We start from the raw sequence: 13,086 nt of genomic DNA, 5'->3' as shown, positions 1-13,086 counted from the left end.
ATGCTCCACCGACTGAGCCTGTCAGGTGGCCCTGGAAGTTTTATTAATATCAAAAGCAAGAGCATAGTAAGCACACAATACATATTTGTTGAATGAATGCACAAAGATGGTCTAGCTTAAACTCTTCCTACTACAATTAAGGATCATCTTTTTAGTGGAGAGGAAATTATTCGTGCTGTATTTTAAACACAACATCAGTCCCAGCTTGAATTGTCATAGATACTACTTTCCAATCCTCTGCACAATTTTCCTGGCCCTTTAAGCCCATTCTCTGTCCTTGATCTTTGTCTTTAAACCACGGAGAGAGGAGTAAGGCTTCACGTCGGACAACACTCATGGTTTGGAGCTGTATTAGCACATTAACACATTCTCCTTAACTGCTTCTCAGCAGCTGCGGCATGGCGCACAGGGAATATACGTTAAGCATCAGTCCGTCTACTCTAGATATTACAGCTGCTTTGTGTTTTCTTATCTAAAATAGTGGGAGCAATTATATTTAGAGTTGTATAGGAAAGACACTCTCGTGTGGCCCCTCTACTGTCACACTGTTACTACGCTCACAACACTTCGGACACCGGTGTGTGGTTTATTCCCATGCTCGCCAAGTCTCAGACACCAGCTGAGTGTCCTGTAATTTAATTCAGTCCCGACACCATCTCCCTGGACTTTGTGTCAGATGCCACAGGTTGAGAGCTCAGTCCCACCAGACTGTCCCCGCAACTCCACCTTCAGATGCCAATGGAAAATCCAGGTTGTTACCAGTACTTCTGACCAACCAGCTATAAACTGGGATTCCCTTGACCCCTTCCTTGGGCTCGATAATTTGCTAGAACAAAACTCAGGGAAACACTTATGTTTGGTGTTTTATTATATAATAAAGAATTCTATAAAGGATACACACTGCCAGATGAAGAGTTATGACTGGGAGGGTTCTCGATCAGGAGCTTCTGGCCCCTGGAGTTGGGGTGCACCACCCTCCTCACACATGGATGTGTTCACCAACCTGGAAGCTCTCTGAACCCTATATGTTGGAGATTTTTACGGAGGCTTTATCACATATGCATGGTCATTCATTAACTCAATCTCTAGTTCCCCTCCCCTTCACAGAGAATGGGGTGGGGAGGATGGAAAATTCTAAGCTTCTAATCAAAGCTTGGTCTTTCTGGTGACCAGGCCCCATCTAGAAGCCCATCAAGTCACCCAATTAGAACAAAAGACATCCTTATCCCCCAGAAAATTCCAAAGGATTTAGGAGCTCTTTACCAGGAACCAGGGGTAGGGACCAATATATATCTTCTATTATTTTGCGATAGTTACAGCCTAAATATAAATACCAATATTATCTTACCAAAGTGTTTTCTTAAGTCACCATCATAAAGGTGCAAAATTAAAAATCATGAAGAAGAATGCAGACATAGAATAGTTTCATTTTGATCCCACCCACCATGGTTGTAAGTTTAAGTAGGGACAGTGAAAGCCTCCCGCCCCTCCCCCCGATTCCAGTCAGCAGAAGAGAACATTCCAAGCCTCCTAAGGGGCATTTTCATCCCTCCCATCAATGGTGTCCAGATAAAGAAAAGATCTCAGGAAACGACTTAGTTGCTGGAACCTGGACGAGTTCCCGTTTTCTATCCAAACCCCGTCTTCAGAACCGACTTTTACACGCCTTCTCTCTTGAAGACTTTCACGGCACATCCCCTTTTCCCCTGCCACGTTCCTGCCTGTGGCTGGGATCACCTGCTTGAGAGTGTCACGGGAGTCTAACTTCTCTAATCGTTCCACACGTGTGTGTCTGCTCCTCTAACAAGCCTTTTAAGAAATACGCTTTTAGGGAAAATATCCCACAGGACCCTGACTTGGAGGGAATGAAGTAGGGCACCGAGTGACAATTGCCCTCACCCACACCAGTGAACATCAGTGAGAACGACTAGTCTCTGATCAGCTTCAGGAGGACATCGTATACTTCCGTTTTGAACCTTATTCGCTCATCGTTAGCAGAGGTCTGTGAGGTTCCTGCTGTGGCTCAGACACTGTGGCGGATGCTAGGGCAACAGTGGTGAACGGCATACACATCTATCCGTCCATCTCGTGGTTTATAGTGTCGAGGGGAAGGCAGAGAAGTAGACACTCAATGAACACATGTTAGCAGACAGCCACATCGAAAGAGCAAAAGTCAGGTCCGTTTGACCACAGCCTCAACCAATTCCCTCTTACGTGCCAGGCTCTGCGCTAGACTTGTAATATAAAGATCACATAAAATGCAGGCTCTGGCCTCCAGAGTTTCTATAACCTTCAGTTCCATGCTAAAGAAACTCTGTTCTGATTGGCACGGGTGGCCAAACCATTCTTTTCCAGGTACCTTACCCATGGTCTCAAGGGTGTGCTATATGTATTTACCACCGCCCCATCAAATCAAGTCTGGAAGGAGACTAAATGAAATACGAACCAAAGGTGCAAGTCCTTGGAGAGGGGTGGCTTCCTCTGCCTCGTAGAGATAGAAATTCAAAGGAGCAAAGAAGTAGCCGGGGGCTGATTCAGTGCAGCTGCGGCCAGTGATGTGCGGGCGGCATTCACACTGGCCATCCTTGGGGGAGCACCTGGGGAGAAACAAACCCATCATGCACAGATGGAGAGGGGGGAGGGATAAGACCGAGGCACGGAGGTGCTGAACTAAATGCCTTCTGAGTTTGGACCCGCTCCTTGAATCGATCAATCAGTGGTCTTGAGGAGGATGTTAGGAGGCCATGGGCTCAACATGTCTGGTCTTGAAAAGCAAGTCCAGATCCATGGAACCCAAGTAGCCACCTCTTTCCTCTGATTCTGCTCTAAACGCTGCAAAAAGGAGTATAGGACCTCTCCTTATAGGGTGGCAAAAAGTTGATATTTTAGGCAGGTCAAGTCACACATGGCATCTATCCCACCACCTGTGGGTTACCCAAGCAGTAGGACGGTTGATCTCTTCCTTGGAAATATTTCGAGCAAAATAAATCATTTGGGCTGTCGTTAATGTCTCAAGATCATTGCTTTTCAACACCCTTTGCTCGTCATGGAATAAAGTCCATCACCGATGACTAGAAGTCAGTCAGAATAAAATGTGGAAACGTGAGTGGAGACTATAGCCACAGGACTGAGTCATTCATTTAGTGACTTACACGTTGGAATAAGCACCTCCAATGTCACAATCACAGGGAGAACATCCATGGAGCTGATTTTCCAGTCCCCAGTATCCAACCTATAAAGAGAAAATGCTCAGCTGAATCCAGCTATGAAGATACATGCTGCTCTAAAGGGTAAATATTAAAATCAGTACAGTTCAGTCGACACACGTCAAATAGCCACACAGCCTGGGCAATCACACGGTCACCTTTCCTGCCTGTGTGCTTGGTAATGACCTTGGAGGATACATCTCTCCTATTCCTGGGACTTGGAGTGAAGGGGACAGGCAGGTTGCCTGAATACTATTCCAAGCAAAAATGCAGTGAGGGCACCTGGGTGGTTAAGTCGGTTGAGCATCTGACTCTTGATCTTGGCTCAGGTTATGATCCCAGGGTTATGGAATCGAGCCCTGTGTCAGGCTCTGCCCTGAGTGTGGAGGCTGCTTAAGATTCTTTCTCTCTCCTTCTGCCCCTCTCCCCTGCTTGCTCTCTCTTTAAAAAAAAAAAAATGCAGGGGCGCCTGGATGGATCCAGTTGGTTAAGTGTCCGACTCTTGATTTCAGTTCAGGTCATGATCTCGCAGTTCGGGAGTTCAAGGGCCGCACTGGGCTCTGTGCTGACAGTGCAGTCTGCTTGGGATTCTTTCCCTCTCTCTGCCCCTTCCCAGCACTCGTTCACTCACGCTCTCTCTCAAAATAAAATTTTAAAAAACACGGTGAAAACTGCACAGTTCCTCTGACCACACCAATTTAGCCTCACGGTGAGTTATTTAAGGCCAGTCTGGGGAGAAGGTCTTCAACTAGCCTATTTGCAACTGTTTTTGTAAACCCAGTAGATTCTCTCACCACAAAAATCCCAAGGGGTTTTTACTTCCGCAGTCTTAAAATGTTTGGGGGTAAAAAAAAAAAATTCAAGTTGATTTTGAGATCGTATTTGCATATCACGGTTTAGCAGGCTCTCATGTTTGTAAGTAAGCTGTTTTGTCATAACAAACTCTGCAGGAGAGAGTCCGTTTTGTTCAAGACTTTTCTTCATTGCAACATCTTGACCTTTATTCAATATAAGCAGCTGGGGAAGATACAAACAACTATTTCTTAAATCTGATAACATTTACTATAAAATGCTCCAAAAACGACTTCCCTTTCAAACCTCAATTTAACATGCTCAGACAAAATCAAGGTCTTAATAGGCACGGCACTCTCATTTGAAACGGGTTTGTTATGTCTCCATTTTTGTTGTTGTTGTTGTTGTTATCTTGATCGAACTTTCCGCCTGATTTTACTCAGAGAGATTGATTTTAAACATTAAAGCCTGACAGAATTTGTTACAAAACACAGCAAAAGACTTTTGGTATCTTTCCCGAAACCCAACTTCAGTCTGGGCAGAAACAACGTGCAAAGACGGGCTTCGCCAAGGATGTGGTTGTGAAAACTCCCTCTAGGCCAGGGGTGCTGGCACATGGGGCTCAGAGCAGGTCTGGGGCACCGCCGGACGGAGGACCAGGTGGGGCACCTGGTGGACACGTGGGTGCAGCCACAATGGGCAACCCTCTTCAACCCCGCCCCTCCCCCCTCCCCCACCCCCTCCCCCACTGTGGCCCCTGCTCAGCGATTTTCCTCCTGCAAACACAATCCAGCGACCTATATATACAGTGGCTGTCACACTGCGAACCAACAAAGTCAGCCTGAGTCTAAGGTCTCTCCGGAATCATCTGATGCGGCATCTTCGTCAATCCTGCCAACCAGCCCGGCATCCTTCATGTTGCCCCCACGCAGCCGTGGAGCTGGCGTGGCTCACCTTCCTCCGTAACATGTCCAGGTTACCTGCCCCGTCTCCCAGAGTTCCCTCTTCAAGGGTACCTTCTTGCCTTCTTTCCCCATCCTCCTGTGCCCCGGCCTCATGTGTTTCCAGTAAAATGACTTAAAACATTAGCACAGAACGATGTTGTAATAGGCATATGTTTCTTATTTAGCAGCTACATTTCTTCAGACACATCAAGGTCACAGTTCTTTTACTAGGTTGAGTTTGGGGTTTTTTCTTTCTAAAATGTCATGGTGGGCTGCCAGGATTGGAGAACAAAGGGAAAAGTTGGATTTGAGCTCCCTAACTGCATGACACATTTCTTATGGCGTAAAAAAGGTTTTAGTTTACTAATTTTAGACATACATGCTCACGTGTTTGGTGAAGTCTAGAACAATCCAGGAGTTTATTTCCCACAGGAATCTACAGTCCATTTAAACTTGCGTTTTTGTTTTTTTTTTAAATGAGCTCGTCCAAAATATTTCTAGGCAAAGGGTGGTAGGGGTGATAAAGAGACTATACGCAAGAGACAGAAGAAAAGGCTCCACAGTCTGGTGGGCTGAAAAAAGGGAGCAGATAAATTGTCATATTCTACTGCTTGGTACGTTGGGGAGAACAGTGGATAAAACTTCTGACATCGGTGCCCGGGTCCGTTCGGCTCAATCTGGGAAAAGTCGGTGTGGTGGTAAATGTTTAACAACCAGCTAGCTCTCTGTAGAAGGGTTAGTGTTTGCTGATTTCTGTTGTGTAAATACTTTTACCGGGGAGGACCGAAATACATCAGCACAAGGAAAGCAATTAACGAGACCAAGTGTCCTCCGGGCAATGGCGGCAGAAATCTACACGACCACATGAAAGGGAAATCCTACGCAAATACATACAGTGCACTCTTCACAGTGTGGTCCGGTGGCAAATGACTGGCATGCGCATTGGCCAGTCTCCACATCACAGGCCGAGAGAGGCAGACTCCCGAGGGGGTTACAGTTGCAGGCTGCAAGCAGAGCGAACACAATTATTCTATTTCCCCACCCTTGTCCTTAATAGCTCACGCTGAGCAAAACGCGTGGCCACAAGAACACCCGACATCCAGCCCTGCCAAGTCTATCGTCTGCCTGGTCGCACGGTTCTTGTATGGCATACAACTCTGTGTGGGAAACCCAGTGCCAGACGTTTCCAGAGCCCTCATGCGGTGCTACTGGATGGTAATTAGAGAGTAGAAATAGAAGAAGTCATGTAGGCTGGAACATCCGGCACCGTTATCCCGAGTTATCCTGAGTCCTGAGTCCTGTGAAGAAATTATGCTCCCAGAGCAACATACACATTTCCCCTGTGGGACAAACCAGTGTTCATGGAAACAACCCAAATGTCTGTCAGCTGATGAATGGACACATTCGATGCGGAGTAGCCACACAATGGAATATTATTCACCCATAAAAAAGGAATAAAATACTGACACATACTGCAACATGGATGAACCTTGAAAACCTCATGCTAGCAAATGAAGCCAGTCACAAAAGACCACATAGTGGATGATCTCATTTGTACAAAATATCCACAAGGGGTAAATCTAGAGAGACAGAAAGTAGGTTAGTGCTTGCCTAAGAGGGGTTAGGGAGGTGGGAGCTAAAGGCCAGGGGGTACTTTTTTTTTCTCATGGTAACATGAGAATACATTTAACATAACACTGACCGTTTTAAATACAGCCCCACAGTTGTGCAACCAATCTCTAGGACTCTTCATGTTGCAAAACTGAAACTCTGTGCCCATTAAACACCATCTCTTCCAACTCCTTCCTCCACCAAGCCCTCAGCAACCACCATTTTCTGTTTCCATGGGTTTAACTACTCTGGGTACGTCATGGAAGTGGACTCACACGGTCCCTTTGTGTTACGTTTATTTCACCGAGCGTAACCTCCTCAAAGCTCCTCCATGCTGTTGCATGAGTCAGAACTTCTTTCCTTTTTTTTTTTAAGGCTAAATAATATTCTGTCGTATGTATGTACCACATTTTGTTTGCCCATTCATCCATGGATGGACATGTGGGTCGCTTCCACTTGGGGGCTACTGTGAATGATGTTGCTATGAATATGGGTGTACAAATCACTCTTCAAGCCCGTTTCCAATCTTTTGGGTATATAGCCAGAAGTAGGGTACAGGGTTTCTTTTGGGGGTAATGAAAATGTCCTCAAATTGATTGTAATGATGGTTACACAACTCTGAATATGCTAGAAGTCACGGACTTGTACTTCAAAGGGTGAATTGTATGGCATGTGAATTATACCTTACTAAAGCTATTAGAAAAGAAAAGAAAACAGAAAACGATATTTGGCCTATTCTAGGAGGACATCAGGTCAGGGCTGACCCAGGGGAAACACTTGGAGTACTGAGAGGTGTGATGAGAATTGGTCTGACTATATGATCCATTGTCCTGGGATTTAATGTTGCCATTAAATTCCAGGAGAAGGAAGGATTCAGCATGCTGCTCTCTAAACATGCAAACAATCCACAGTTCCTTATATAGGCAAGAACACAGAGCATGACAGAGGGAAATTATTTACCCGGATTCCCTGAGGAATCTGCAGTTCTATGAGACCCCAGGCAGCTAAGAGTTTCTATGATCCTAGAGGCAAAGGTCTCCCATTTGGCCCCAGAAAACTCTGAATTTCTTTGTTTCCTCACAACCCCTCCCTTGGCTCTTTAATTTTGTTCTTCTCTTTGTCAGAGAACATAGGACCAATTTAAGAGAGGTGTGAGAACAAAGGAGAAAAGTAATTAAAAAAAAAAAAAGAAAAAGAAAAGAAACCACCCCTTGAAATCTACTTAAGAAGTCATCAATCTATGCATAAATGCATAATGTAACTTCACGAATTTGTATAAGGGAGTCCAAATAGAGACCATTTTTAGAAAGGTTTTGCAACTCGGCATTAAATTTCTTGGCATTTTCCCATGTTTGCTGCAGCGGGGAAATGTGAGCGCCCCCTGCTGGTTCCTTATGATAAACTCAGCTAATCGCCAAGAAAAAAAAATCTCCACTAATTTAACTAAAATCTGCGGGAGGTCTTGAATCACCTTTAAAAACCCAGAGGCCGGCAATACTCTTGGGTATTTACAATGACCGAAATTGAGGGCCCCAAGCTTTAAAATGTATTCGGGCTGGCCGTCCGGCCGCTGCCGACTTACGCTGACAGCCCAGGGGGTCAGCGGCACTCAGTCCGTGGTGGTTGGGCTTGCACTGGTCACACTTGTCTCCTTCCACGTTCTCCTTGCACAAGCACTGGCCGGCCACAGACCCCAAAGCAGGATCAGAGTGGCTCACACAAATGCCACCCGATAAGGTCCCGTCCGGGTCACATTCACAAGCTGGGGACACAGACATGCATTATCTTAGTTACTTGCAAATTGTGGGAAACCTGAGATATAAACATAGCCGTTAACTCATGCTATAGTACTTTATTTTGTTTAAATAATTAAATATGTTTAAACAACTAGACCAGTGGGCGAGGACTGTTTAGAAATGTCTCCCAGATCTCTGGCCTTGGAAAATGTTGCACAATTCCATCTGTATCTATCTATCTATTATCTATCTATCTATCTATCTATCTATGGAGAGAGGAGGGAGGAAGGGGGAGAGAGAGAGAGAGAGAGAGAAACTTTTAAGTGATTCTAAAGTAAGAGGATCAGAGGAAGACTGCTATTAGGAAAACCGCATGTGAAGAATAGATTAATTTGGGGGGTGATGAAACTGTTTTAGAGCTAGGTAGAGGTGCTGATCGCACAGCTTTGTGGCAGGAAACTGTTCATCGTAAAATGGTCAGTTTTATGTTATGTCCATTTCACTTCAATAAAAGATTAAAGAAAGAAAATAAGACTCCAAAGGTGAGAATAATGTCTAGAGGCAAGCAGGAGTGGGGTGCTGTAATGAAATATACAAATACAGATGTGAGAGAAAAAAACCACATAAAATGTCTATCAAAACTCCGAAATGTGGTTAAGAAAGTATGTCTGCCCTTCCCCCCTCACAGAAAAATAAGGATAAGTGTGATCATTCTTTAATTCTTCATGGAAGGAGCACGTATAAGAAAGAAAGGGGAAGAAGAGCAAGGAAGGCTTATACCACTGTTTTCTTTTTGGAAATCTGCTGGCGGGGCAAAAGCTTGGATGAAGAGATTCTGCAAAATGAGATAAACGATCACCTGTAGCCAAGGAGCAGCAGAAGCCCCGGCCACCCTTTTTCTTTTCAGCAGAAACTGGAATAACTCAAGAAAGGAGTCGAATATGAGAAGGGATGCTGATGGTGTGAATCATTCCAGAGGGGAGAAGTTACCAAAGGCAGAGCTTGATGTGATACAAGGAAGAACTCTCTGATAGTTCAACGTGCCCAGTAGAGCAGCAGCCCCTCAGTGTTGAGGGGTGGTACCCGGGAGAGGCTGGGACAGTACTATTAACTACTGTGGCTCTGGTAGAGAGGACAGGTCTGTTGGTGGACATCAGATGACCACTTGGTGCTGTGTTTCCGAGGGACGCCACTTTTAAGGAACGCAATAAAGATTACAAAATGACTGTCCTCGGGCGCTTGGGTGGCTCAGTTGGTTAAGCGTCTGACCCTTGATTTTGGCTCAGGTCATGATCACACGGTTTGTTGAGTTCTAGCCCCACATCGGGCTCTGCGCTGTCAGCTTGGGATTCTCTCTCCCCCTCTCTCTCTCCCTCCCTTTGCCCCTCCCCTGCTCATGCTCCCTCTCTCTCTCAAAAAAGAATATCCTGATTCTAAGAAATAGTTATGTTCGCATTTATACATGTTTACTTTGGATTCATAAAAACAAACTCCTCATATCTAAAGCCATGTTATGTAGGTTTATATAACAACCGTTCAGGTTAGAGAGTTCGATGGAAAAAACCTACTCCCACCAGTTGTTTGGTGGTATTGAAGCAAACACTCAGTTGTCTGACAGAATCTTTTGATTTTCAATTGTTATTGGATTGTGACTGGTGATGAAATCCTATTATGGAAAAACAGCATTCGGTCCGGCTTAGTTTGGAAAAACCAGAATTTTCTTCTAATTAAATATAGTTGCTTCTAGAAAGGAAGGAACAAGCTGGAGTCATTTTAGAAGTAGCCAAAAGGAAAAATGTCAGCTTTATCTGAAAGACACTCCAAAGGGTCAGCCCTGAGTTCCAGAGTATAATTTAATTATGCACTGAAGTAGCCTTTGGGGAAGGGATGTGGGTGAATGGGTAGTAATTTTACTTTGAAATAATCCTAAGTCATGGCCTTAGAAGTCCAATAAAACTTCTTGGCATCACACAACTTAACTCCAGCAAACTCTTATTATCGGCAGTTGAATCTACCAAATCTTTTTTGTTGTTGTTGTTTTTCCCCTGTATCACATTTGGCTGTGTTTTAATCACAGCAGACTTAAGATTAGTCAACCCCTATGCCTGGAATCTGATCATATAAATATTTAGGCGCAAACGAGGACAATTTAGAGAAAATTTATAGGAGACTGCTCGTCAGTCTTAATAAATGCCATTTGTATACACAGACTTCCACACACACAAACATGTGTTTAGGGAAACTGGGGAGTCTCTTGAATTGTTTTTACAGGCTCATTTGCCTTTACTTAAAAAAAAAACCTCCTTGTATATATAGAATAGCCTCTTAATTTTACATCTGGGTACCAGTTTTCTTGACTCAGTTTCCTTTAGAAGTGCCATCAAGTGGCTTTTTTTTTTTTAAGTTTATTCATTTATTTTGAGAGAGCGAGCGAGCAGGAGGGGCAGAGAGAGAGGGAGAGAGAGAATCCCAAGCAGGCTCTGCACGGCCAGCACAGAGCCCGATGTGGGGCTCGAACCCACAAACCACGAGATCTTGACCCGAGTTGAAACCAAGAGTCAGACACTTAACCAACTGAGCCACCCAGGCACCCGGATACTAAGTGGTTCTTAAGGAACAAGACGTTGGTTAATGTGAATATCTGACTTGGTTACTTGCAGTCTCTTTCCAGATTCCTAGGTTAGATAACCTTCGGAACATTATATTTTCCCCTGATTCCACCTAAGAGAGCAATTCCTTTTTCTTTTATAAATGCATAGCATTTAAAACATTAATAAAAGGTATGTGTGTGGGGAGCGGAATATAGATTCTGGTGACAAAGTAGGACACTTAGGACACTGATTTAAAGAAATTGTTTTTTTTCTGAGCATTCAGTTCTTTGTCTCAATTTTAAACAGATCATATAAGGTAAACTTTTATGTTGTCAGGCGCCCACTCCGCAATCTGAACAAAAACTTCATTTATGCCTTTTCTACACTGTGAGGATTTAAAGTTTGAAATCTAGGATGTTGTATACATTCTGGTGGCTACCGAATTACTTCTGTATAGGACTTCATTTTATGCATGATGATCGCATAAAGTTGGAAGTTGTAGTTTTATAGCAAACCCCTCCTCTCTCCCCCCCATATAATAATAGACTGGTGACAGAGAGTAAGAAGCAGGATTTCTGGGTATGGGGAGAGGCAACATTCCATGGGTCTCGGGTACCCGCGCAATTTTTACTCAGTGTCCCGGCAATGCAAGATGGCTCTTCACCCAGCCCTCTCCCAACGTTGCGTTGTCAGCAAGCTACTTTCAGGGATGAGGTCACGTCTTCCCCTGGACAAAGAACAAGCACGCTTCTCCTTGCTGTAAAAGCAATGAATGCTCTAAGCGCTGTGTCCCTGGGCTGTGACATAGACTCATTTGTATGTGGGATCCACCTGGCATCCTTTGAGTTGCCCCATGGGACTCAGGGCTTGGAGACATGGGAACACACACCAATATAAACATCTTGTTACTTCCTGTGCCATGAGTACTAAAGTCCTTTGTCTCTAACCGGGGAGTTTCGTGTCTTCTGCCGGCATCCACGAACCAATAACAAGCTACTTGTCAGTCTGCAAGTAGAGTGAGATCTTAGATCCAGTAGTTACCCGCGCTCAGTACTTGAAATCAAGTTTATCTATGAGATAATCCACAGCAGTGCCGGGACCAGAGTTGAGACCAGCAAGATGCCTAGGGCCAAAATTTAAGGAGGTGCTCACTGTCTGGTTAATGCAAATGGCAGGTGATAACCTCGCACTTACATCACTCTGAGAGAGTGTGCTACCTGAAATGTTGGGATCTGGGTCATTCCCTTGCCTCACTCTGGTCTCATTCCTCCAGGGAAATTCAATTTTAAATAATGATGAGAGAGGTTTTCATCAGCAAAAATCGAAGTGTGAAAAAAACCAAGTGCTGGCCAGGGTATAGAGCAATGAGAGTACTCAACCACTGTTGGTGTGGGTGCTAACTGGTACCCCCACTTAGGGAACAATGTGGTACCATCTAATCAACTGGAAGAAGTTCATACCCCATGATCCATTAGTCCCACTTCTTGGTAGGACTCTTAGGGAGAGGTTTTGTGCACTTGCACAAGGCCACATATACAAGAATGCTTTTGGGGGGATCAAAAGAAAAATGGCCAAATAGATTCTGTCATATCTATAGGAAGAAAGAGTTCTATACAGACATTACACATAGATCTTAAAATTGGAGAATTAGAGCTACCTGATATGGACAAATCTCAAAAACGTAATGTTGGGTGAAATAATCAAGGATACATACAGCGTAGTATCATCTATGTAAAGCTTGAAAACATGCCAACATACGTTGTTTGTAGACAAGAACATGTAAAAGTGTAAAAGCCAGCACTGTACTGGTAATTGCCAGTTATATGAGAGTTTATCCCCAGAAAGGAAGGTAACAGTGGGGTACCTGAGTCACCTGTATCGCCGTCATGTGTTATTAAGGTCCTGAAGTTGCCCTGGGGTAAGACATTACATTTTGACACAATTGCTGGTGGGCATATTATTACAGTATTCTCTCTTATTTTTATATGCACAAAACATTCCATTTTCAACGGCTGAGATTAAAGACAAGATGAAAGATTTTTAAAGATTAAAACAAAGATGGTAATCATTAGCTTATGTGTCTTCTCAGCAAAGATGAATGGTCTACAGCCGGTCAAATGTAGCCCATTTCACTACAGACCTTCTCCTTAAGGCGAGGCTCTGATAAACCCATCGGAAGCTGATAATTTCCTAAGTCGAAAATATA

At 44.2% G+C, this 13,086-nt stretch overlaps 1 protein-coding gene across 1 annotated transcript in view; it reads right to left on the bottom strand.

Annotated features, from left to right (window-relative positions):
* The window catches only part of LAMB4 (laminin subunit beta 4), a 99,934-nt gene that overhangs the window by 69,378 nt on the left and 17,470 nt on the right, over positions 1 to 13,086 (bottom strand). The window contains exons 10-13 of the mRNA XM_043588590.1: positions 8,136 to 8,315; positions 5,837 to 5,946; positions 3,153 to 3,232; positions 2,447 to 2,597 (exon numbers count right to left, since the gene is read on the bottom strand). Of these exons, the coding sequence (XP_043444525.1) occupies positions 2,447 to 2,597; positions 3,153 to 3,232; positions 5,837 to 5,946; positions 8,136 to 8,315 (521 nt within the window). The remainder of the gene's footprint in view (positions 1 to 2,446; positions 2,598 to 3,152; positions 3,233 to 5,836; positions 5,947 to 8,135; positions 8,316 to 13,086) is intronic.

The sequence above is a fragment of the Prionailurus bengalensis genome, chromosome A2 (assembly GCF_016509475.1).
Source record: "Prionailurus bengalensis isolate Pbe53 chromosome A2, Fcat_Pben_1.1_paternal_pri, whole genome shotgun sequence".
Lineage (NCBI taxonomy): Eukaryota > Metazoa > Chordata > Mammalia > Carnivora > Felidae > Prionailurus > Prionailurus bengalensis.
Note: the sequence above shows the minus strand (reverse complement) of the source record. Positions and strands in the feature narration are given on the sequence as shown.